This window comes from Ornithorhynchus anatinus, chromosome 3 (genome assembly GCF_004115215.2).
Source record: "Ornithorhynchus anatinus isolate Pmale09 chromosome 3, mOrnAna1.pri.v4, whole genome shotgun sequence".
NCBI classification, from domain to species: domain Eukaryota; kingdom Metazoa; phylum Chordata; class Mammalia; order Monotremata; family Ornithorhynchidae; genus Ornithorhynchus; species Ornithorhynchus anatinus.
Window position 1 is genome coordinate 19176228 of NC_041730.1, and position 24298 is coordinate 19200525.

Below are 24298 nucleotides of genomic sequence, written 5' to 3' on the forward strand. Positions count from 1 at the left end.
CTCCGGACACCGGATATTCTCTGTAAAAGAACTTTTATTAAACAAACGGGCACGGAATGCCCTTCCCTTATCTACAGAAGAGGCTTCAGCATCAATCGCGGGGGGAGCCCAAGGCCCCGGAGTCCGGGGAACCGCTTCCTGAGGGAGGAACCAGATTGTCAGGGACCAAACGGAGATTTGGTCAGGCCCCGTCATGGATGTTCCACCCGTACCAGGGACAGGCAGCTGCAGAGAGAGCAGAGTAAGCAGAAGTGACTATATTTAAGGAACTCTTTACTTTGGTAAACAGAAGCAGAGTTCAGAGAGGGAGTAGAAAGACCTCAGCTTCCTCAGCCCACCCCACTCTCCCCGGGACTCGCCTACCGCCGGACAAACCATCCTCCCTGTCCCACTAAGCTCGGCAGGCTCCCCGACTCGGGCGGTCCCATCCACGCCGTCGAGCGAACGCCCCGTCCTGTCCATTCTACCTTCACAACGCGGTAAAGATCGGCCCTTTCCTCTCCACCCAAATCGCTGCCATTCTGATCCAAGCCCTTTATCACACCCCACCAAGCTCACTGCATCAACCTCCTCACCGCCTTCCCCGCCTCCTGTCTCCCGCCCACGCTCCTCTGCTGCCCAGACCATTTTCAGTTCACATCTTCCCACTCCTCAAACGTCTCCAGAGGCGGGCCGTCCATTCACCGACTATCAAACTATCACTATCAAACAAAAACTCCTCACCACCGGCTTTAAGACACTCCGGTCGGCTCTCCCCGTTCCTACTTTACTTCGCCGACCTCCTACCGCAACCAATACTTTGCTCCTTTAAGGCCAAACGACCCTCTGTACCTCCATCTCGTCTATCCTCTCGCCGCCCCGGCTCATCCTCCCTCGGGCCTGGAGCACCCACCCCCTCCGGGCCTTCGTATCTGTCAGATCATCACTCTCCCCACCTTCGAAATCCTCCTAAAGATCACTTTCCAAGAGCCCTTCCCTGCCTAAGCCCCTTCATCTCCCCTCCGCGCCCTCCCTTCCGTGTCACCTTTGCGCTCGGACGCGTTCTCCTCAAACACTCGATATTCACCCCACCACGATCGCGGTCACGTTTCTTCCCTCTGGCATTCCCTTATCTGTAATTTATTTTAATGTCTCTTCTTCTAGACTATAAACTCCTTGGGGGTAAGGATTACATCTCCCAGGTCTGTTGCATCGTGCTTCCCCAAGCGTTCGGTACACAGTAGGTACTCAAGTGCCACGGGTCTTCTGAAACCTCGGGGACGATAACAACCGTAACCGTCGAGTACTTACTCCGTGCCGAGCGCTGTACCGACCGCTGGGGTAGATTCAAGCCGATCAGTCGGACGGTCCCCGTACCGCGTGGGACTCACCGTTCGAAAGCGAGGGAGGACGGGTATCGGACCCCCGTTTTAGAGACGAGGAGATCGAGACCCAGGGAAGGCAGTGGCATTCGAACCCAGGCCCTGGCTCTCTCCACCGGGCCGCGCCGCCTCTCCAAACGGGGCCCCCAGGACGTCCCTCCCGGCCCCCCCAACGAGCCGGGGGCCCGGCGGGGTTGGCACCTGAAGGTGGGCGTGGGCAGCGGTGCCGACGGCTAGGCCAGGTTGCTCTTGAGGAGGTCTGCCAGCAGCTCGGGCTCGGGGAACTTGAGGCGGCGGGGCGGCCCCTTCTTGATGCCGCTCCACAGCTCCGTCCCTGACAGAGCACAAGGGTTTGCGGAGCAGCTCTGGGCACCGTGGGCGCCTCGGCCAGTTGGTGGGGTGGGGGGTAAGGAAAAAGGGGGCAGGGAAGCAGGGGAGGGGAGGGGGGACGCAGGGGACGGAGGAGAGAAGGAAGGGATGGAGGGAGGGAAACGGGATGGAGGAGGGAGAGAAGCAGGGGATGGAGAGAGGAGGGAAGCGGGGGGTGGAGGAGGGAGACAAGTAGGGGATGGAGAGAGGAGGGAGAGAAGCAGGGGATGGAGAGAGGAGGGAGAGAAGCAGGGGATGGGAAGAGGAGGGAGATAAGCAGGGGATGGGAAGAGGAGGGAGAGAAGCAGGGGATGGAGAGAGGAGGGAGAGAAGCAGGGGATGGAGAGAGGAGGGAGAGAAGCAGGGGATGGAGAGAGGAGGGAGAGAAGCAGGGGATGGAGAGAGGAGGGAAGCAGGGAATGGGAGGGGGAAGGGACAAAGGGGAGAGGGAAAGAAGGGATGGAAGGAAAAGGGAAACGGGATGAGGGGGGAGAGAGAGAGGCAGGGGTTGGAGGGAGGAGGGAAGTGGGGGATGGAAGAGAGAGAGAAGCAGGGGACGAGGAGAGAAGCGGGGGACGAGGAGAGAAGCGGGGGACGAGGAGAGGAGGGAAGCGGGGGGTGGAGGAGGGAGAGAAGCAGGGGGCGGCGAGAGGAGGGAAGTAGGGGATGGGAGGGGAAAGGGAAAAGGGGGAGAGGGAAAGAAGGGATGGAAGGAAAAGGGAAACAGGGGATGAGGGGGGAGAGAGAGAGGCAGAGGTTGGAGGGAGGAGGGAAGTGAGGGATGGAGGAGAGAGAGAAGCTGGGGACGAGGAGAGAAGCGGGGGACGGGGAGAGGAGGGAAGGGGGGACGGGGAGAGGAGGGAAGCGGGGGACGGAGGAGGGAGAGAAGCAGGGGGCGGCGAGAGGAGGGAAAAAGGGGAGAGGGAAGCAGGGGGCGGAGGAGGAAGGGAAAGAGGGGAAGCAGGGTGCGGGGAGGCGGGGCTTTCGGGGGTCGGGGACTCACGGGTGCCGTCGGGGCGGAGCAGGGTGACCTCGAAGCTGTTCCTGCGGGGCTTGGTGGGGTTGAGCAGCACGGGCAGGTCGGGGGCGGCGAGGCTCAGGGCCCGGCTCAGCGCCTCCGCCCGCCGCCCGTACACGCCTCAGCTCCGGCTACGGGGCGCGGGGGGGACGCGGGAAGGACACACACGGGACACGGACACACACACGGGAACGGGACAGCGGTGAGGGCCCGGGGCCGCCCCCCCGGACCCCCGCCGCCCCCCCGGCCGCCCCCCCGGCCGCCCCCGGCCGCCCGCTGACCAGTGCTCGATGACCACGTGGAGGCCCTCGCCCCCTTCGCCCCCTTCGGCCCCTTCGGCCCCTTCGGCCTCTCGGCGGGGCCCCCGCTTGCCCGGCCTCTCGGGGCCGTCGCCCGCCCCCTTCTCCTCCTCCTCCTCCTCCTCCTTCTTCTCATCCATCTTGCGCTTCCTCGTGCGGGGAGCCATGCTCGCGCTCGCTCTCGCTCTGTGTGTGTGTGTGTGTGTCTGTGTCTGTGCGTGTGTGTCTGTGTCTCTGTCCGCCGGGGCCCGGGCCGAGCCGGTCCTGACGACGCCCCCTGGCGGCCTCCGGGGAGAAGGCGCCGCCCCCCGACCCCCCGGGACCAACCACCGCCCGCCAACCAGCACCGGAACCATCCTTTTCTGCTCTCTTTCCTTTTCCTTTTCCGTTTCCGTTTCCGTTTCCTTCCTTCCTTCCTGCCTTTTTTCCCTTCCCTTCCCTTCCCTTCCCTTCCCTTCCCTTCCCTTCCCTTCCCTTCCCTTCCCTTCCCTTCCCTTCCCTTCCTTCCCTTCCCTTCCCTTCCCTTCCCTTCCCTTCCCTTCCCTTCCCTTCCCTTCCTCCGTTTCCCTCCCTCCCTCCCTCCCTCCCTTCCCTTCCTCCCTCCGTTTCCCTTCCCTTCCCTTCCCTTCCCTTCCCTTCCCTTCCCTTCCCTTCCCTTCCCTTCCCTTCCCTTCCCTTCCTCCCTCCCTCCGTTTCCCTCCCTCCCTCCCTCCCTCCCTCCTTCCCTTCCCTTTCCCTTTCCCCTTCCCTTCCCTTCCCTTCCCTTTCCCTTTCCCTTTCCCTTTCCCTTCCCCTTCCCCTTCCCTTTCCCTTCCCTTTCCCCTTCCCTTTCCCTTCCCTTTCCCTTTCCCTTTCCCTTTCCTTTCCTCCTTGCTTCTCTGCCACTGCATCCCAACTCTGCCCACTTGTCAGCTGTGGGACTGTGGATAAGTCACTTCACCTCTCTAGGCCTCAGTGACCTCATCTGCAAAATGGAGGTTAAGACTGTGACCCTCACGTGGGACAACCTGCTGACCCTGTATCTCCCCCAGCGCTTAGAACAGTGCTCTGCACATAGTAAGCGCTTAACAGATACCAACATTATTATTAGTATTATTAATTATTAAGCGCTTACTACATGCCAGGCGTTGGGGGAGATAGGTCATCGGGTCGTCCCACCTGGGGCTCGCCGTCTTCATCCCCCATTTTACAGATGAGGGAAGTGAGGCCCAGGGAAGTGAAGTGGCTTGCCCGAAGTCCCACAGCTGAAGGGGGCTGGATTAATAATGTTGGTATCTGTTAAGCACTTACTATGTGCAGAGCACTGTTCTGAGCGCTGGGGGAGATACAGGGTAACCAGGTTGTCCCCCGTGAGGCTCACAGTCTTCATCCCCATTTTACAGATGAGGGAACTGAGGCACGGAGAAGTGACGTGACTTGCCCACAGTCACACAGCAGACAAGGGGCAGAGTCGGGATTCGAACCCACGACCTGTGACTCCCAAGGCCGGGCTCTTGCCGCTAGGCCAGGCTGCTTCTCTGCAACTGCAGGAGGTCCCCGGCAGAGGGCGCCAAACCCACGCCCAGGGCATGGCAAAATGGTGCGGCTGAGCCGGCGCTGCATCGCTGCATCGCTGCTGCACGGCATCGCTACATCGCTGCTGCACGGCATCGCTGCATCGCTGCTGCACGGCATCGCTGCATCGCTGCTGCACTGCAGCTGCAGGCCGCAGCCTCTCCCACCCCCCCCACCTCCTCGCTCCGAGAGAGAGAGCAGGCGGACTCCCAGGTATGACCCTGAATTTCCCACCCTACCGTCATCTCACTGGACCTCACTTCCCTCATAGTAATAATTACGGTATTTATGAAGCGCTTAGTATGTGCCAAGCACTCTGCTAAGCACTGGGATAGATAGAAGTTAATCTGGTTGGACCCAATCCCTCTCGCCCATGGGGCTTTCAGTCCTAATCCCCATTTTACAGATGAGGGAACCGAGGCACAGAGAATGATGATGATATTTGTTAAGCGCTGGGTGCCAAGCACTGTTCTAAGCACTGGGGGGATACAAGGTGATCAGGTTGTCCCACTTGGGGCTCACAGTCTTCATGCCCATTTTACAGATGAGGGAACAGAGGCCCGGAGAATAATAATGTTGGTATTTGTTAAGCGCTTACTATGTGCAGAGCACCGTTCGAAGCGCTGGGGTAGACGCAAGGGAATCAGGTTGTCCCACGTGGGGCTCACAGTCTTCATCCCCATTTTACAGATGAGGGAACTGAGGCACGGAGAAGTGAAGTGACTCGCCCACAGTCACACAGCTGACAGGGGGCAGAGGCGGAATTCGAACCCACGACCTCTGACTCCCAAGCCCGGGCTCTTTCCCCTGAGCCACGCTGCTTCTCTGGGATGAAGAGAAGCGAAGCGACTTGCCCAAAGTCACCCAGCTGACAAGCGGCAGAGCCGGAATCAGAACCCATGACCTCTGACTCCCAAGCCCGGGCTCATGCCGCCGAGCCACGCCGCTTCCCTAATGTGGTTCGGATGGCGTGGAATGGTTGGAATTTAGCCATTCTGTGAAGGTCGAAGGCAGGAGGAAATGCAAGACTGCCGACGGAGAGGGAGAGAGTTGGGATCTGGAGACGAAGATTTGGGAATCATCCGCATAGAGGGGTAGTTGCAGCCGCGGGAGCGGATGAGCTCTCCAAGGCAGCGGGGGAAGATGGAGAAAAGCAGGGGGCCCAGAACTGAACCTTGAGAGACCCCCCCACCCCCCACCCCAGTTAGGGGATGGGAAGCGGAGGAGGAGCCCGCGGAGGAGACGGAGAATGGACGGCCGGACAGGTGAGGGGACGAGGAGAGGACAGTGTCACCGAAATCCAAGTCGGAGGTTTCCAGAACGGGGTGGTCGACAGTGTCAGGGGCAGCTGAGTGGTGGGGGATTAGGATGGAGTAGAGGCCTTTATAATAATGCTGGCATTTATTAAGCACTATGTGCATATCATTGTTCTAAGCGCTGGGGGGATACAAGGTCACCTTGTATCCCCCCATTTAATGCCCATTTTACAGATGAGGTAACCGAGACAGAGAAGTTAATAATGACGTTGGTATGTGTTAAGCGCTCACTATGTGCAGAGCACTGTTTTAAGCGCTGGGGGAGATACAGGGGAATCAGGTTGTCCCACGTGAGGCTCAGTCTTCGTCCCCATTTTACAGATGAGGGAAGCGAGGCCCGGAGAAGCGAAGTGACTTGCCCAAAGTCACACGGCTGACCGTAAGCTCGTTGTGAGGAGGGAATGTCGGGGTCTCCCAAGCGCCCTGTACACAGTAAGCACCGAATAAGCAGCATGGCTTAGTGGAAAGAGCCCGGGCTTTGGGGTCAGAGGTCATGGGTTCGAATCCCCGCTCTGCCACTTGTCAGCTGTGAGACCGTGGGCAAGTCACTTAACTTCTCGGTGCCTCAGTTCCCTCATCTGTAAAATGGGGATTAACCGTGAGCCTCACGTGGGACAACCCGATGACCCTGTATCTACCCCAGCGCTTAGAACAGTGCTCTGCACATAGTGAGCGATTTACAAATACCAACATTATTATAGATACAGTTGGCCGATGAGGCCGTCGGATCTGGCGGGAAGGAGATGACCCGTGACCTTTGAGAGGGCGGTTTCTGAGGAATGAAGGGAATGGAAACCAGATCGGAGGGGGTCGGGGAGAGACTCGGAGGAGAGGAACTTGAGGTAGCCGGAGTAGACTCGCTCGAGGCGTTTGGAGAGGAAGGGGAGGTGGGAGATGGGGCGATAACTGGAGGGAACCGTGGGGTCGGGGAGGGTTTCTCTTTTTAGGCCGGAGAGACGGGAGCGGGTTTGAAAGCAAAGGGGAAGAAGTCACTGGAGTGGGAACGGTTGAAGACGGAGGTCGGCTTGGAGGGGGAAGTGCCTTAATATGACGACGGTGGCATTTGTTAAGCACTATGTGCAAAGCGCTGTTCTAAGCGCTGGGGGGGGGGGATACAAGGTGATCAGGTTGTCCCACATGGGGCTCACAGTCTTCATCCCTATTTTACAGATGAGGTCACTGAGGCTCAGAGAAGTGAAGTGACTTGACCCAAATCACCCAGCTGAAGAGCCGTGGAGCCGGGTTTAGAACCCGTGACCTCCGACTCCCAAACCCGGGCTCTTTCCACCGAGCCTTGCCGCTATCACGCCGCGGGACAGGGTTGGATGTGCGGGTGGAGCGGGTGGGTTTCGAAAGAAGGCAGTGACGGAGCCAGGATTAGAATCCGGGTCCTCTCACTCCCAGGCCCGTGCTCTTTCTGCTGCAACCTGCCATCAAAGGTCTACTTTCCTCTCCACGTTGTAAAATCCTTGCGGGAAAGGATCCTGTCTACCACCTGTAGCCTACTCTCCCCAGCGCTCAGACCAGTACCCCGCACAAAGTAAGGCCTTCTAAGTCCGAGTCCGTTATTGGGGAGGGATCCTCTATTTGTTGCCCAATTGTACTTTCCCAGCGCTTAGTACAGGACCCTGCACACAGTAAGCGCTCAATAAATGACTGAATGACTGACTCTGTACACACCACTGATAGCTAAACTCCACAAGTGGAAAATTCTCCTTCTGCACCGCCCTGACTCGGTCCCTTCGTTCATCCCCTCCTTCCAGCTCCACAGCAATGTACATATCTGTAATTGATTTTATATTAATGCCTGCCTCCCTCTCTAGACTGTAGGCTCACTGCGGGCAGGGAACGTGTGTTTATTGTTCTACTGTACTCTCCCGGGTGTTCAGTTCGGTGCCGTGCACACGCTAGGTGCCCAATAAAATGAATGAGCGGATTTCAGGGTAGACTGTACTCTATAAATACGATCTCTTGAATCGATTTCCGGGTTGGAATCCCGCTCTCTCCCCACCTCCCCACCACTGTAGCCGCCTCCCCTGCTCCAGCCAGCACCCATCACACACGGGCCAGGAAGGGGTTGTTCCTTTATTCCCCAAGACTACCAGGATGGGAGGGAAGTTAGTGGGAGTATTACGGGAGCCCTAGCTCGGGGCTCCCCTTCTTCAACCTCACCCCCGCAACGGGGCCGAGGAGGCCTCGGTCTCCCTCCTACCCCACCCCTCTCCTCCCCCAAGGGCAGGGGAGCGCCGCAAGTGAGTTAGTGGCGCTACAAGGCTCACTCTGCCCCGACCTCATCACCACCGTCGTCCCTCCCCCGTCCTGAGCGGAGACCTCGGTAGGGGGAGGAGGGCAAGGGGAGCTCGGCCGGTACCGGGGTGGAGGCCCCTTCCTGCGATGAAGGCGAGGGCCGTTTTCAAGGCCGAGGCCGGGAGAACGAGGTCCCCGTGGGCTCCCGGCCTCGAGAGGGCCGCGGCGGCTAGGACGGGTCGACGCCGGGGTGAGGCCTACGACCGAAGGCAGCCGGAGCCCGGCCCGCTGGAGATGGCCGCCGTTGACCGCCTGGCCTCGGCCGGCCCGGCGAGGAAGAAAAGCCTCGTTTCCTTCTCCTCGGAGGGGATCGGGCGGCCTGGACCGGGGGCGGGTGGGGGGAGGCGACGTCCGGCGACGACCCCTTCCTCCGAACGGCCCCCGGATCCGATCGACGGCCACTCCTCCTCTCCTCCTCCTCTCCCTGGACCTGCCGGCCCAGTCCCCCGGCGAGCCGAGTCCACGAGCGGGGAGCGCACATAAATAACGACAAGCGGTAGCCCGTGAGAAGGCATGCGGTCCCGGGGCGGGCGGGCGGGCCGCGTCACAGCGGAGGCCCGGTGGCGTCGGGGAGGACGGGACGGGGACGGGGGCCTCATTTGTCTTTCTTGTTCTCCCCCGGGGGAAGCGTGGCGGCGGCCGGGGGTTCGGGTGGCTCTTCGGGGGCCTCGTCTCGGGACTTCATCTGCTTCTTGGCCCGCTGGTAGAGTTCGTTCAGGTTGAACTCTCGGATCACGTTCTCCTGGGGGGCGAGAGGCGTGGGCTGGTGGAGGAGGGCGGCTCCGCCGGGGAACCCTGAGCGCCGGGGCCCCTCCCTGCCCTCAGGGGGCTAACTCGGGAACGGGGAGAAGAGCGGCCCCGTCCCGCCGCCCACCCGCTTCGTGGACCGGCCCTAGGCCAGACGGAGACGGCCGTTACCCCGAACCCCGGAGTCAACCGATCGACAGATCAATCGACGGAAGGGGGGGAGAGTGTGCGCGCGCGGTGGAGATGAGGGCAACCTCTCTTCCAAGATTCGGTTCCAGGTCTCTCTCAGGTGCTCCTCCGCCTCATTTTTTTTTTTTTAAATGGTATTTAAGTGCTTACTGTGTGTCAGGCACTGCTAAGTGCTGGAGTAGTTACAGGTTTATCAAGCTGGACACAGTCCCTGCCCCACATGGAGCTCACAGTCTAAGTTGGAGGGAGGAGGATTTAAACCCCATTTGCCAGAGGAGGTAACTGAGGCACAGAGAAGCTCAGTGACCTGCCCCAGGTCAACCGGCAGGCAGTCGACGGAGCCGAGATTAGAACCCCGGGGCCCGGACTCCCAGGCCCGTGCTCCTTCGGGCCTCTTCCTGGCGGCTCCCGCCCGGTCCCCCTACCTCGGAGAAGGTCCAGGAGACGGCTCGTCCTTTCTTGTCGATCTGCGGCCTCCGCAACACCTCCTTGCCGCCCTGAAACAGGATCAGGGTGGGTAGCTGCTTGGTGAGGGGTGACGTGCTCACTTTGTACCTGCAGAAAGAGGGGGAGACGGGTCCAGAATCTCTCCTCTGAGCAACCTGCTCGTCCCTCCTCTACTCCAGCCCCCCGCACACGTGTGCGTGTGTATATACATACAGATTCTTTCAGTGTGTGTCCCTCACATCTGAAGACGACACACGCGCGACATTCACACGGTGTGTGACACAGACCGCAAAGGCCGGTACGGAACGGACAGGACGCCAAAAGGCCGTCCTCCGTCGCGGCATCGTGTTGAACGTCTGCCACGCCTGGCGCCGTTTGTCCTCTCGCCTCCTTCTCCCCCCGGCCTCCCGCGTGCCATCCTTCGCTCGTCTCTCCGCAGCGGCCGGCTGCCGGTTCCCGGCCGGGTCGCGGCCCCGACTCACCGCGTGCTGACGTCCGGGTAGCGCCCCACGTCCACCTTCCCGAAGTTCAGCCCGGTAGAGTTGTACCTGGGGAAGGAAGGGACGATCTGGCCGCCGTCCGTGACGGAGCCGGCGAGGGGGACACGTCCCGAGGGCACGGGGGTGAGGAGGGCCACCATCACGCAGCCCTCGTGAAGACGCCAAACCGACGGGCAGAACGCCAGGGTCCCCGGGCCCCGCCCGACTCACTTGAGAGAGAGGTCGGCGTAGATCGGAGCGAAGGACTGGCACTCGTTGGACCAATTGGCAAAGAATTCCACGATCCACGTCACCCGTCTGTCGCGCTCCAGCTCCTCCTGCCGCACGAAGGAAGGGCTCGGTCGGCCGGGCCGCGCCCCGGGAGCCCCGCGTCCCTCCCGCCCCGGCCCCCACGCTCGGCGCTCCTTCTCGGAGAAGGCAGAGTAGAATCGCCCGCCCACCCACCTTGATCCCGGGGTGAGAGGCGGAGAGGGGCAAGGGCAACTCACGTCAATCGTCTTGTCGTTGAAATACTTGATGTACTCGGGGCCCATGTAGAGGGGGGGCTTGCAGGTCATCAGGAATACTGAACACGGAAAGAGGAAGTTGACGCCCCCAGCCACCAGGGAGAGACCCCCACCCCCATCCCCCAAGGCGACCGCTCCCTGCCAGACTGGGGGTCTCGGCGGCCTCAAGGCCCCTCACGGGGTTGGAGGTGCAGAGCGATGGCTACCCTTAGCGAGCATGTGGAAATCGAAGCGCTCTTGGATCCCCCAAGGCCTCTACCCGCTTTTTCAAAGGAGGGGCGTCGTCGGCCAGTCAGTCGTATTTACCGAGCGCTTACTGCGTGCAGGGCACCGTACTGAGCGCTTGGGAGAGTACAACAATATAAACAGACACATTCCCTGCCCACAACGAGTTTTCAGTCTAGAGCGGGAGGAAGGAATACGGCACCAAGGAAAAGGGATGGGGCTTCCGAACTGGCTTTCAGAGGGAGCCTCCAAGCCGAGGGCGACCGGGGGGCGGCGGCCAGCTCCTCACCTATGCAGAGGGTGACGTAGAGCAGGCCCATGCGGATGTCCAGGCGGAAGAAGAGGATGGCGTTGGCCACTTTGCTGAACATGAAGATGTTGCCGATGTGCTGCTCGACGGTGACTGACACGACGGCGGCAAAGCCATCAGGCCGAGGCCGCCTCACCGCCCGCTCCCCGCCGCCCGCCCCGGCTTCGGAGTAGCCCTCGGCCAGAGGAAGACCGCCATTTCTCCGAGCCCCCGGGAATCGACCGATCGATCGGTGCCGGGGGGAAGGGGCGGGCGCTGAGGAGAGGGGTGTAACGCTACGACACGGGCGGGTGGGCCCTCCAAACCCCGGGAAGCACTGCGGCGCAGAGCACGGGTCTGGGAGTCGGGGGACCTGGGTTCCAATCCCACCTGCCTGTGGTGTGACTTGGGGCAAGTCACCGTGCCTCGCTTCCTTCATCTGCAAGAGGGGATTCAAGACCTCTTCTCCCTCCTACTCGGAGGGTCAGCCCCACGTGGGGGGACTTGATTATCTCGCACCTCCCGCCCGGTGCTCGGAACCGAATGGGCGCTTTACAAATGTAATCATGACGAACAATTAACCCGACGGGCTGAGACTTACTGGATCGACGGTTCTTCATCATTACAATGGCGCTGAGGAACATCAAGATCTCCACCTCCCGCTGAAAGAAAATCAAGGGGGTTGAGCCCGAGGCAAACGGTGCAGGAGTCAGGTCGAGCGCCAGGACCAAACCGCGTCGCAAACCCGGAGCCGGAGAAGACGGCCGAGTCCCGGGCCCGAACGACCAGGGATCTGCTCCGGGAAGCCAACTGGATTCCAAACGGGTCAGGCGCTTGGATCGGAGGGCAACGGTCCAGCCTAGATCCCAGGAAGAGAAGTTCCGCCCGGTAACCTGACCTCCGACTCAAGTCAGTAAATCAACGGTACCTACTGAGGCTCACGGTGTTGGGAGCCCTGGACGAAGCGCTTTGGGAAGAGTCCGGTATAACGGTCGGTCGGCACGTTCCCTACCCACAGTGAGCTTACGGTCCGGAGGACGTGAGGGCGAGGGGCCGCTGCTCTCCTGGAACGGGCACTGGGGGAAAAGCCCTTAGCTTTAGGGGCGGGACGGGACGTTGCTACGTTCCCCGCCTCTCGGAGAGGAAGCCGGGGCTAGTGGAAAGGGCAAGGACCCGCGAGTCAGAGGAACCGGATCCTAATCCCAGCTCTGCCCCTTGCCGGACTTGGTCTCTGTACCGTTCCTTTGAATTCGAAGGTAGGTTTGAATTCCACGGTTATACGTTGCACACGTGGAGGATTTAGCTTTAAATGCGGCCGCCTCTTGGGGGGGGGGGGGGGGGGCGCGTTGGCGATGGAGCGGCTACCGCTCCGGAGGGTTCCCGCTTGGGCCTTTCTCACCGGAGGCGGTTCTGGGAGAGCGAGGTGCCCACGGAAGGAGGTGTAAAGGCCCCGCCTCATTCGCTTAAGCCCCACGGCTCCCTCCGGTGAGCGCCCCATCTCCCTCTTCCCGTTCCTCTCCCATCTCCTTGAGCGGGTTGTCTACGCCCTCGTCGCCACAGTGGCACCTACCACTCCTCTCCTCCATTTCTCCCCCCGGCCCCCTCCTCCAATCTGGCCTCGGCCCGCTTCGCCTCACAGAAACCGCCGCCTCGGAGGTCCCCCGTGATCTCCTTCAGGCCACATCCAGGGCCCCAACTCCACCCCGATCCTCCTCTGAGCTGCCTCGGACGCTGTCGGCTGCCCCCTCCTCCCGGAAACCTCACCCCACCTTGGCCTCTCCTCCGATCTCTCGGACTCTTTCGCGGGCTCCTCCTCTGCCTCCCACCCCTAAGTTCGGGAGTCCCTTGGGGCTCAGTTCCGGGTCCCCTTCTAGTCTCCGTTTACACCCACTCCTCGGGAGAATTCATTCGCTCCCACCGTTTCAACTCCCATCTCTACGAGCACGATTCAACTAACGGTATTTACTGAGCACATACCGTGTGCAGAGCGCTGTACTGAGCATTTGGGGGAGTACGGTATAACGGAGCCGGTAGACACCTCCCCTGCCCAGACTACATCTCCAGCCCGGATCTGTGACCTTCTCCGTGGTCTGGTATTTCCTCCTGCCAGCGGGACATTCCTTCACGGACGTCCCGCTGCCATCTCAAAGTGTCCAAAACGGAGCTCCTCATCTCCCACCCAAACCCTGTCCTCCCCCTGCCTCTCCCGTCACTGTAGACGGCACCACCGTCCTTCCCGTCCCACAGGCCTGTGACCTTGCCGTTACCCTTCACTCGCCTCTCTCGTCCAACGCACACATTCGGCGTGGCTCGGTGGCAAGAGCCCGGGCTTGGGAGTCAGAGGTCGTGGGTTCTAATCCCGGCCCCGCCGCCTGCCAGCTGGGTGACTCTGGGCGAGTCGCTTCACTCCTCTGTGCCTCAGTGACCTCATCTGTAAAACGAGGATTAAAACCGCGAGCCCCACGTGGGACAACCTGATCATCTCGTATCCCCCTAAGCCCTTACAATAGTGCTTTGCACACAGTAAGCGCTGAACAAACGCTACCATTATTATTATCACGTCACCTTTCGGTCAACCTTTGCGACGTCGCTAAAATCCGCCCTTCCCTCTCCAACCGAACTGCTACTACAGCGTGGCTCAGTGGCAAGAGCACGGGCTCGGGAGTCAGAGGTCGTGGGTTCTAATCCCAACTCCGCCGCTCGTCAGCCGTGTGACTTTGGGCAAATCGCCTCACTTCTCTGTGCCTCCGTTACCTCGTCTGCAAAATGGGGACGGAGACGGTGAGCCCCCTGGAAAAAGGGGATGAAGACCGTGAGCCCCACGTGGGACAACCTGATCACCTTGTATCCACCCCGGTGCTTGGAACACACAGTAAGCGCTTAAACACCATCCTCGTGGTTATTATTGTTACCACCACGCCGATCCAAGCACTCTTCCTCTCCCACCTTGCCCCCGCAACAGCCTCCTTGCGGACCTCCCTGCCTTCTGTCGAGAAGCACGAGAAGCAGCGTGGCTCAGTGGCGGGAGCCCGGGCTTAGCAGTCAGAGATCATGGGTTCGAATCCCGGCTCCGCCACTTGTCAGCTGTGTGACCGTGGGCAAGTCGCTTCACTTCTCTGGGCCTCAATTACCTCATCTGTAAAATGGGGATGAAGACCGTGAGCCCCACTTGGGACAACCTGATTCCCCTGTATCTCCCCCAGCGCTTAGAACGGTGCTCTGCACAGAGTAAGCGCTTAACAAATACCAACATTATCATTCTGTCTCTCCCCGCCCCGAGTCCATTCTTCATCCTGCTGCACCAACCAAACGTTCGGTCCGTGTTCCCTCAAGAACCTCCAGTGTCTGCCCATCCGCCTCCGCGTCACGCAAACCGCTCCCGCTCGCCTTTAAATCGCTCAGTCCTCTTGCCCCCTCCTACCTCCCCTCGCCTCCTCTCCTATTACAACCCAGCCGGGACACTTACTCCGCCCTTCTAACGCCAACCTATTCGCTGTACCTTGACCTCCACTCTCCCACCGCCGACCCCTCTCCCACTTCCCGCTTCCGCCTGAAATTTCACGTCCCTCAGCCCGGCCCCTCTCCCCACCTTCAAAGAGCCTTATTAAAATCGCCTCCACCACTCCCTTCTGCGTCGCCCTTGCGCTTTGATTTGTCTCCTTTATTCCCCCCACCTTCGGCCCCACGGCATTTTTATCCGTAACTGAACGCCTGCCTCCCCGCTCCGGACTCTGAGTTCCTCGTAGGCAGGGAACGCGTCTTCCAACTCTGTTGCACCGGACCCTTCCGAGTCCAGTCCAAGACGCTTGGTTCGGCCCCCCGTCCGCAGTCAGCGCTCAATAAATACGACTCCTCGATAGGTGACCTTGAGCTCCTCCTTGGCCTCCAGCCTCCCGTCAGGACTAGAGACGTCGGGGTCGGGGGGGCGGAGGAGGAGATCTGTCCCGGGATTCATTCATTCCGTCCTATTTATTGAGCGCTTACTCCCCACAGCACTCACATATATACCTGTAATTTTATTTACTTATATTGATGCCTGTTTACCTGTACTGATGTCCGTCTTCCCTCCTCGCCTCCGACCGTGAGCTCATTACGGGCGGGGATGGTCGCTCTTTATTGCTGTATTGCGCTTTCCTGGGCGCTCAGCACAGTGCTCCGCACACAGTACGTGCTCAATAAATGAGCCCGAATGAATGTCTGACCCCCTCTAGACTGTGAGCCGGCTGTGGGCAAGGAATACGTCTGTTCTTGCAGTATACTCTCCCAAGGGCTTAGAACAGTGCTGTGCACACAGTAAGCGCTCAATAAATACGATTAAATGAACGAACGTCCGTCTCCCCCTCTAAACTGTGAGCTCGTTGTGGGCAGGGAGTGTGTCTGTTGTTGCATTTTACTCTCCCAAGCGCTTAATACAGTGCTCTGCACACAGTAAGTGCTCGATAAATACGACTGACTAAATGAACGTCTGTCTCGTCCTCTAGGTTGTGAGCTGGCTGTGGGCAGGGAGTGGGTCTGTTTGTGGTTGTATTATGCTCTCCCAAGCGCTTAGTACAGTGCTTTGCACATAATAAGCGCTCGATAAATACGACTGGCTGAATATCTGTCTCCCCCTCTAGACAATGAGCTGGCTGCGGGCAAGGAATGGGTCTGCTCTTGAACTGTCCTCTCCCAAGCGCTTAGGACAGTGCTCTGCACACAGTGAGCGCTCAATAAATACGACTGAATGAATGCATGAATGAATGAGCCTCCCCCTCTAGACTGTGAGCTCGTTGTGGGCAGGGAATGTGTCTGTTGTTGCATTACTCTTCCAAGCGCTTAGGACAGTGCTCTGCACACAGTGAGCGCTCACTAAATACGACTGAATGAATGCATGAATGAATGAGCCTCCCCCTCTAGACTGTGAGCTCGCTGTGGGCAGGGAATGTGTCTGTTGTTGCATTACGCTCTCCCAAGCGCTTAGGACAGTGCTCTGCACACAGTGAGCGCTCAATAAATACGACTGAATGAATGCATGAATGAATGAATGAGCCTCCCCCTCTAGACTGTGAGCTCGTTGTGGGCAGGGAATGTGTCTGCTGTTGCATTACGCTCTCCCAAGCGCTTAGGACAGTGCTCTGCACCCAGTGAGCGCTCACTAAATACGACTGAATGAATGCATGAATGAATGCATGAATGAATGAGCCTCCCCTTCTAAACTGTGAGCTCGTTGTGGGCAGGGAACGTGTCGTCTGTTGTTGCATTACGCTCTCCCAAGCGCTTAGGACAGTGCTCTGCACCCAGTGAGCGCTCAATACGTACCGTGACTATTCTCCGCGTGCGCGGGGCCCTGTGCTAAGCGCTGGAGGGAGGACGCTGCCACTGCAGGAGAGCGGCCTCCCCCCCCCCGCCCCGGGGAAGGTCACGGGGAGGTCAAGGGTCAGAGGTCAAGGGGTCGGGGCTCACCCAGTCGAAGTCGCAGGGGTTTCCGTCCTCCCGCTGCGTGGGGAGGCCGAGGCAGAGCGGCGGCAGCTTGCGCACGAGCAGGAAGGCGGCGGACAGCAGCGCCGACAGCAGGTAGTAGGGCCGGCACAGCCAGCGCCATAGACGCGGCACCGAGTACAGCAGCGCCAGCAGCGGGGCCAACACCGCCATCTTCTCCGCTCCCCCACGCTGGAGGTCGCCGCCCACCGGCCGCCCCGGCCCCAGGGCCTGGGCTCCTATTGGCCCGGACGCCTGTCACTCCTCACGCCTCCCGCGGGGATTGGACGCCGCGCCCTCCTCGTGGGGAAAGGGGCGGGACGCTGGAGCCGGGGGGGAGTGACAGGCGGCTCGGCCAATGGGAGGCCTTCTACGGCCGCGGCCCCCGCAGAGGGGTCAGGGGAGTGGACGCCGCACCCTCCTCGTGGGGAAGGGGGCGGGTGGATGGAGCTGGGAGGAGTGACAGGCAGGACGGCCAATAGGAGGCCTAGTCTGGACTCCGCCCAATCAGATGGGTCAGGGGATTGGACGCCGCGCCCTCCTCGTGGGGAAGGGGGCGGGTCGATGGAGCTGGGAGGAGTGACAGGCAGGACGGCCAATAGGAGGCCTAGCCTGGACTCCGCCCAATCAGATGGGTCAGGGGATTGGACGCCGCGCCCTCCTCGTGGGGAAGGGGGCGGGACGATGGAGCTGGGAGGAGTGACAGGCAGGACGGCCAATAGGAGGCCTAGTCTGGACTCCGCCCAATCAGATGGGTCAGGGGATTGGACGCCGCGCCCTCCTCGTGGGGAAGGGGGCGGGTCGATGGAGCTGGGAGGAGTGACAGGCAGGACGGCCAATAGGAGGCCTAGCCTGGACTCCGCCCAATCAGATGGGTCAGGGGATTGGACGCCGCGCCCTCCTCGTGGGGAAGGGGGCGGGACGATGGAGCTGGGAGGAGTGACAGGCAGGACGGCCAATAGGAGGCCTAGCCTGGACTCCGCCCAATCAGATGGGTCAGGGGATTGGACGCCGCGCCCTCCTCGTGGGGAAGGGGGCGGGACGATGGAGCTGGGAGGAGTGACAGGCAGGCTGGCCAATGGGAGGCCTCCCCCGGCCACCGCCCAGTCAGAGTGCTCAGGAGGGGATTGGACACCGTCCCCGTCGTGAGGGCGACGTGGGCGGGACGATTGGAGCTGGGAGGAGTGACAGGCATCTTGGCCAATGGGAGGCCTCCCCCGGCCACCGCCCAGTCAGAGGGCTCAGGAGGGGATTGGACACCGTCCCCGTCGCGAGGGAGAAGTAGGCGGGACGGGGAGAGTGAAGCGTCGCTCCCGTCGTGGCTCCGCCCCGAGCGACGGAGGCGGAAAGCGGGAGCGGGGGGGCGGGGCGCGGGCACCGGCCAATGAGAGGGGCGACGCCGCAGGGCGGAGAGGCGGTGCCGAAGCTGCGGCCACCATGGAGAATTTCACGGCGCTGTTCGGGAGCCAAGGGGAGCCGCCGCCCCCCGCCGCGCTGGGCTTTGGCCCCGGGAAACCGCCGCCGCCGCCGCCCCCTCCCCCGGGCGCGGGCGCAGGCACCGGCCCCGCGCCGGCCGCCGCCCCCAACCCGCCCGGGCCCGACAAGAGCGGGGCCGGCGGCGGCGGACCCTTCTACCTGATGCGGGAACTGCCCGGTAGGCAGGGGTTAAGGAAGCGGGCGGGAGGGGGGCGGCCTCGGCCAATCCGGGGCCGGAGGGAGGGTGACGGGCGGGCTGGGGGTCCAATGAGCGGCGAGGAGGGCGGCAACTAGGGCGGGGCCGGGGCGCGAGGCCCGTGGCGGCTTCGGCCAATCCGAGGCGAGGGGGGCAGAACCGCGATCCAATGAACGGCGAGGAGGGCGGTAACGAGGGAGGGGCCGGGGCGCGCGAGGCCCGTGGCGGCTTCGGCCAATCCGAGGCGAGGGGGGCAGAACCGCGGTCCAATGAGCGGCGAGGAGGGCGGTAACGAGGGAGGGGCCGGGGCTCGGGGCGGCCTCAGCCAATCCGGGCCCGGAGGGGGAGTGACCGGCGGGATGGGGAACCGATGAGCGGCGAGGAGAGCGGTAACTAGGGAGGGGGCGGGGCCCGGGGAGCCTCAGCCAATCCGGAGCCGGGAGAATGATGGACGGGATGGGGGGCCAATGAGGGGGGGGGAAGGGAAGGGGCGCTCGTGGGCTGTAGCCAATGGGATGGCGCGGCGGTTGGGGGGGGGGGCCTTAGTGCCCCCCCCCGTCTGCTGCAGGGTCACCTTAGGCAAGTCATTTCCCTTTGTCCCCTCCCCATGGAGAAGCAGCGCGGCTCAGTGGAAAGAGCCCGGGCTGGGGAGTCACAGGTCGTGGGTTCGAATCCCGCCCCCGCCGCTTGTCCGCTGGGTGACTTTGGGCAAGTCACTTCACTTCTCTGGGCCTCAGTGACCTCATCTGTCAAATAAAAATAATAATGTTGGTATTTGTTAAGCGCTTACTATGTGCCAGGCACTGTTCTAAGCGCTGGGGGGGGGGGGGGACAAGGTGATCAGGTTGTCCCACGTGGGGCTCACAGGCTTCATCCCCAATTTTCAGGTGAGCCCACTGAGGCACCGAGAAGTGAGGTGACTCGCCCACAGTCACACAGCTGACAAGCGGCAGAGCCGGGATTAGAACCCACGACCTCTGACTCCCAAGCCCGGGCTCGTTCCTCGAAGCCCTTGTCCCACGTGGGGCTCAGAGTCTCAATCCCCATTTGACAGATGAGGGAGCTGAGGCCCAGAGAAGTGAAGTGACCTGCCCACGGTCACACGGCTGACAAGCGGCAGAGGCTGGACTAGAACCCATGACCTCTGACTCCCAGGCCCGGGCTCCGTCCCCGGCGGCGCGCCGCCTAGCCTGGAACCTGAAAGGACGCGAAGCTCTTTGAGTCTCGAATCCGGGGCCCGCGCACTCCCTCGGGCCCAGGCTGTCGGCCCGTCACCGGGCAGGGACGGTCTCTCTCTCTCTCCGTGGCCGGACCGTTCCCCGCAAGCGCTCGGTCCGGCGCTCCGCACATAGTGAGCGCTCAGCAAATATGAATGAATGGCCCTTTTGCCCAGCGGGCGTTGGATGGGTCCCGTCGGCCGACCCGAAAACGCCGTTAACCGAGTCCCGGAGGCGGGCGGAGGGGGGGGGCGGGGTTCGCCCCGGCGGGGTTCGCCCTCGAGGAGGGAAAACCTTTGTTCCGCAGGCAGCGGCGAGCTGACGGGCAGCACCAACCTGATCACGCACTACAACCTGGAACACGCCTACAACAAGTTCTGCGGGAAGAAGGTGAAGGAGAAGCTCAGCAACTTCCTGCCGGACCTGCCCGGCATGATCGACCTGCCCGGCTCCCACGACAACAGCAGCCTCCGCTCCCTCATCGAGAAGCCGCCCATCTGCGGCAGCTCCTTCAACCCCATCACGGGCACCATGCTGACGGGCTTCCGCCTCCACGCCGGCCCGGTGAGCTCCGCGGCGGGGACACGGGCCGGGGCGGCCCACACGTCCCCTTGCTCGTTGGGGACGGGCACCAACGGATGGACCGGAGGCCCGCGCCCGTCGCCCCGGGGACGTCCCGGCTCCGCCGCTCGTCGGCCGTGTGACCGCGGGCGAGTCACTTCACTTCCCTGGGCCTCGGTTCCCTCCTCTGTAAAATGGGGATGAAGACCGGGAGCCCCACGTGGGACCACCCGACGACCCCGTATCTCCCCCAGCGCTTAGAACGGTGCTCGGCACCTAGTAAGCGCTTAACAGATACCAACGTTGTTATTATTATTATTATAGTGGGGATGGAGACCCGGAGGGAGAGAGAAGGGCCGAGAACCAGAGGTCCTTCATTCGGTCGTATTTACTGAGCGCTTACTGGGCGGCGGAGCACTCTACTGAGCTCCGCTAGGCGCAATAAACAGACGTAGTCCCTGCCCACGACGAGCTCACGGTCTAGAAGCGGGGAGACGGACGTCAGTACAGATGAATAAATCGCAGATATCGACTGGGTCGTTCGCCCTTCTGGCCGCCCCGCGGAACAGGCCCCGTCTGCCCTTTAAACCCAGGCGACGCCTTCAAAGGCGGCGCCTTAATTTTGCTCCAGCGCCGATGAAGGAAGGAATAAACGAAGGGACTCTGCCCGTCCGGGCTTCTGGCGAGGCCGGGGCGGGCGGGCGGGGGCTCAGCCGCGGGGGAGGCGGGCGCAGGGTCCCCGAACTGCACGGCGGCGGGGAGAAGCCGCCGCGTTCTCGCTTGTGAGAACGGACGCGGGAGCCCGGGCCAGCGACAGCCCGCACGCTTCCGTCGCCGGGAGCGCGCGTGGGGTCGGGGCGGGAAGCCCCGGGCGGTGGGAGTGCGGCCGGAGGGTGGAGGGAGCGGGGCGGCGATGGGCGGGAAGAGGGCCGGGACCTCGCCGGCGTACGGTTCCCTTCGGTCCCGTCTGTCCGCCGGCCTCTCTTCCCTTCCCGCCCCGGGCCCCGCCGCCGCCGAGCGGCCCCTAGACCGGAGCCCCGTTGCGGGCCGGGAAACGCGTCCGTCATATTGTCTCATCCAACTCTCCCCGGCGCTCAGTACAGCGCCCTGCACGCGGTAAGCGCTCGATGGACGGGATGGGCCGACTGCTAGGGTCACCCCGGCGGGACAGAGAGAGGCAGCGGCAGCCTGCGGGAGACCGGGGCGGGGGCCGCGGCCTCTGAGCCGCGAGGAGCCTCGAATCCCGCTCCACCGGCCACCCTGTTTTTTTCTCTCTCCGTGTTTTCTCAATGTCTTTGTTTCCTCTCTCCCTCCGGGTCGCTCACCAGTCCGTCGGTCACGCTCATTGAGCGCTCACTGTATGCAGAGCGCTGTGCTAAGCGCCTAGGGGAGTACAGTGTAACGATAAACGCGTTCCCCGCCCAGAAGGAGCCCTACGGGGAAGACGGACATCGGGGCCTCCTTGCCCGTCTTTATTTTGGGATTGCGAAGCCCCCGAGGGAAAGGGACCGTGTCTGATTCCCGGCTGGGCGTTCTTTCCCGGCGCTCGGTACAGTGCTCTGCGCTTAGTAAAGGACTAGTGTTTCCACTGCTCCCCTGGCAAGAGGAACCCTCCCCCAGGAGGGAAGGCGACCGCGAGCCGCGGGGGAACCTTTCCCAGCCCGACTCCCCCCGTCCTCCCTCGAGTCGCTCCGACGCAGAACGACCCGGTGGAGCGGTGCCGAATGGAGCGGGACGGATCCGTCCGATCTGTCGAGCGCTCAACTGAGGGCTTACCGGGTGCGGGAGCACTGTGCTAAGCGCTCGGGGGAGTATATCGTGACGGAGTCGCTAGACCCGGTCCCTGCCCACAGGACTTCCCGATCGTTATCGGAGGAAACGCCAGCCGGGAACGTCTGGCCCCCGGAGATAGCTTCGAGCCGCCTACCCTGCCCCTCCCATCCTCACCCAGCCCGGGAATTCCCGTCGAATCCGTGGCTCCCGGGACACCACGCTGTCGTGACCCGGGGTTCTTCGGGAACCCCCCCGGGGCAGGAGAGCACCGCCACGGTGTATTAGACGGGGCCGCGGCGGGCGAGGGGTTTGCGGGGGGCGGCTGCCCGTCCCCCGCTCACCCGGGGACCCTCTGGCTTCCACAGCTCCCCGAGCAGTGCCGTCTGATGCACATCCAGCCCCCAAAGAAGAAGAACAAACACAAACACAAGCAGAGCCGCACCCAGGACCCCGTCCCCCCGGGTAAGTTGGGGCTGCTCCGCTAGAAGCCGCGGGTTCTGATCCCGGCCCCCCCCGGCCCCCGGCTGTCTGCTCCCTGACCTCGGGTAGGTCGCTTCGCTTCGCCGGGCCTCGGTCCCCTCATCGGGAAAATGGGGATTGAGAGTGAACCCCACGTGGGACGGGGACTGTGTCCATCCCTGTTGGCTTTTTATCCGTCCCGGTGCTTAATACAGCGCCTGGCACGTAGTAAGCGCTTAGCCGATACCATAATAACGATGATCGTTGTTATTAATAACCTCGTCGTGTTTCCCGGCCTGCTTCGCCTGCTTGGTTTGTGGCATTTCGCGCTTACTGTGTGCCAAGCACTGGGCTATCTCCCCATCTCCCGTCCCGCTGAAAAGCGGCGGGGCTTCACCACCCCGGTGTCACCGACCCCAGTGTTACACCCAGTCCCCTGGCCCCCAAGATATCCCTCTGAGGCTTCGTTCTCTCGGACTTCCGGATCCCCGAGCCCGTCTCCGCCGGAAACTCACCCGCTCCGTTCTTTGCGGCGTCCGGGAGAGGGTGGTTCTCCTCGATCCGGGGGCCGAGGTGAGGGTGTCGGTTCCGAGTAGAGAACTTTGAACCCTGGAGGTGACCGGCGCTCCCTCTCCCCTCTAGAAACGCCTTCGGACTCCGACCATAAAAAGAAGAAAAAGAAGAAGGAGGAGGATCCCGAGCGGAAGCGGAAGAAGAAAGAGAAGAAGAAAAAGAAGGTATGCCAAGTTCGGGGAGGGTCCCGGAGTCCTGCCCGCAGCCGGTTAAGGGTCTTGGGGGGCCGAGGGGGCGGTGGGTTCTCCCCCGGACCTTCCCGGCTCCGTTTGGTCGAGGGCGTCCGGAGGCGGGCAGGCCGAGGCCGAGGCCGGCCGCCCCCTGAGCTCCCGCTGCTCTTCCTCCCCTGCCTCCCTCAGAACCGGCACAGCCCCGAGCACCCGGGCGTGGGCGGCTCCCAAGCCAGCAGCAGCAGCAGCAGCCTCCGCTAGCCGGACCCCCCTACGCCGGACCCCCGGACCGCCCACCCGCAGGACTGCTCCCCCCGCGCCCGAGAGACTCTCTCCGCCCGGCCGACCTCGCCGCGCGAGGGACGGGAATAGCCCCGGAGGGTCTCGGACACGGCAGTGCCGCCGAGCGCCGTGACCGCGATGGCGGTCGGCCGCCTTCCTCCTCTTCCTCCGAGATTGGAGAAGATCGAGCGTGCGCGGCGTCTTCCTCCTCCCCTACCCCGGTCTCTCTTGTACAGTTTTTGCCTGTTACCGTTCCGTCTGGTCTGTTCGTAGCTTGTTTTTGACTTTTTAAAAAAAATCACCTCACACCTAGCCGAGCGGTGGGCTGCCTAGTGCCTCCTGATGTCGGGTGCGGGCCGTGGCCGTCCAACAAGCGCTTGCTCTGGGCCAAGCACGGGGGGGGGGTCCGTACTACGCTGGACCGGACACGGTCCCCGTCCCACGCGCGGCTCACGCTCTTAGGGGGAGGGAAAACGGGACCCGTTTTACAGGCGAGGACGCTGAGGCCCAGAGAAGTCGAGTGGCTCGCCCAGGGTCACCCAGCGGACGTGAGGCGAAGCGGGAGGGATTAGAATCGTGGTCTCTCCTCGGCCGACCCCGGGCCGTTCGCGGCGGGCCGTGCCGCTTCTCCTGCTGCTTCCCGTCAGGCTGACCTCGTCTTACGCCGTCGAGTCGTTTCCGACCCTCGGCGACTCCCCGGACGCGTCTCTCCCAGAACGTCCCACCCCCACCTGCGGTCGTTCCGGTAGTGGATCCAGAGACTTTCCTTGGTAAAAACCCCGAAGCGGATTTACCGCTGCCTCCTTCCGTGCGCTAAACTTGAGTCCCCCCGCCTCGGTTCTCTCCCGTGCCGCCGCCGTCCAGCACGGGTGAGTTTCGACTCGTAGCGGGTGGCCTCCCGCTCGCTAGCCGCCGGCCGAGCTGGGGACGGAACGGACAGGCCTCTGCTCGACTCTCCCTCCCGTAGCCGAGACCGGTGGGGGACCGGGAACTCTCCGGGTGCCATC

General features: G+C 62.3%; 3 protein-coding genes across 3 annotated transcripts; 1 reads left to right on the forward strand and 2 right to left on the reverse strand.

Moving 5' to 3' along the window:
* Window positions 1-16: 16 nt before the first annotated feature.
* On the reverse strand, window positions 17-3214 carry SELENOH (selenoprotein H). Its single transcript, XM_029059018.1, has 4 exons — window positions 3019-3214; window positions 2734-2868; window positions 1563-1695; window positions 17-225 (listed from the first exon to the last, which is right to left on the reverse strand). The coding sequence occupies exons 1-3, from the start codon at window positions 3212-3214 to the stop codon at window positions 1595-1597; spliced, it is 432 nt and encodes a 143-aa protein (XP_028914851.1). The 3' UTR covers window positions 17-225; window positions 1563-1594.
* A 4763-nt stretch (window positions 3215-7977) lies between these two features.
* On the reverse strand, window positions 7978-16790 carry TMX2 (thioredoxin related transmembrane protein 2). Its single transcript, XM_029060850.2, has 8 exons — window positions 16570-16790; window positions 11729-11789; window positions 11128-11241; window positions 10596-10672; window positions 10318-10424; window positions 10090-10155; window positions 9586-9715; window positions 7978-8966 (listed from the first exon to the last, which is right to left on the reverse strand). The coding sequence occupies exons 1-8, from the start codon at window positions 16756-16758 to the stop codon at window positions 8820-8822; spliced, it is 891 nt and encodes a 296-aa protein (XP_028916683.1). The 5' UTR covers window positions 16759-16790; the 3' UTR covers window positions 7978-8819.
* Window positions 16791-17878: 1088 nt separating this feature from the next.
* MED19 (mediator complex subunit 19) lies at window positions 17879-23603 on the forward strand. The gene is made up of 5 exons (XM_029060848.2): window positions 17879-18238; window positions 19781-20037; window positions 22173-22269; window positions 22909-23003; window positions 23199-23603. Exons 1-5 carry the CDS (start codon window positions 18022-18024, stop codon window positions 23268-23270), a joined length of 738 nt encoding a protein of 245 aa, XP_028916681.1. The 5' UTR covers window positions 17879-18021; the 3' UTR covers window positions 23271-23603.
* Window positions 23604-24298: the final 695 nt, after the last annotated feature.

Bases quoted from the DNA above. Each gene is read 5' to 3' on its own strand.
- SELENOH (XM_029059018.1), bottom strand. From the start codon at position 3,214: ATGGCTCCCCGCACGAGGAAGCGCAAGATGGATGAGAAGAAGGAGGAG. The intron at 2,869-3,018 runs GCCGGGGGCGGC...GCCGGAGCTGAG, and splicing joins CGAGCACTGGTCAGCGGGCG to GCGTGTACGGGCGGCGGGCG. The intron at 1,696-2,733 runs GTGAGTCCCCGA...GTGCTCTGTCAG, and splicing joins GCTCCGCCCCGACGGCACCC to GGACGGAGCTGTGGAGCGGC.
- TMX2 (XM_029060850.2), bottom strand. From the start codon at position 16,758: ATGGCGGTGTTGGCCCCGCTGCTGGCGCTGCTGTACTCGGTGCCGCGT. The intron at 11,790-16,569 runs GTGAGCCCCGAC...ATTTTCTTTCAG, and splicing joins ACCCCTGCGACTTCGACTGG to CGGGAGGTGGAGATCTTGAT. The intron at 8,967-9,585 runs GTAGGGGGACCG...CTCGCCCCCCAG, and splicing joins TCTCCTGGACCTTCTCCGAG to GAGAACGTGATCCGAGAGTT.
- MED19 (XM_029060848.2), top strand. From the start codon at position 18,022: ATGGAGAATTTCACGGCGCTGTTCGGGAGCCAAGGGGAGCCGCCGCCC. The intron at 18,239-19,780 runs GTAGGCAGGGGT...TTTGTTCCGCAG, and splicing joins CCTGATGCGGGAACTGCCCG to GCAGCGGCGAGCTGACGGGC. The intron at 22,270-22,908 runs GTAAGTTGGGGC...TCTCCCCTCTAG, and splicing joins CCAGGACCCCGTCCCCCCGG to AAACGCCTTCGGACTCCGAC.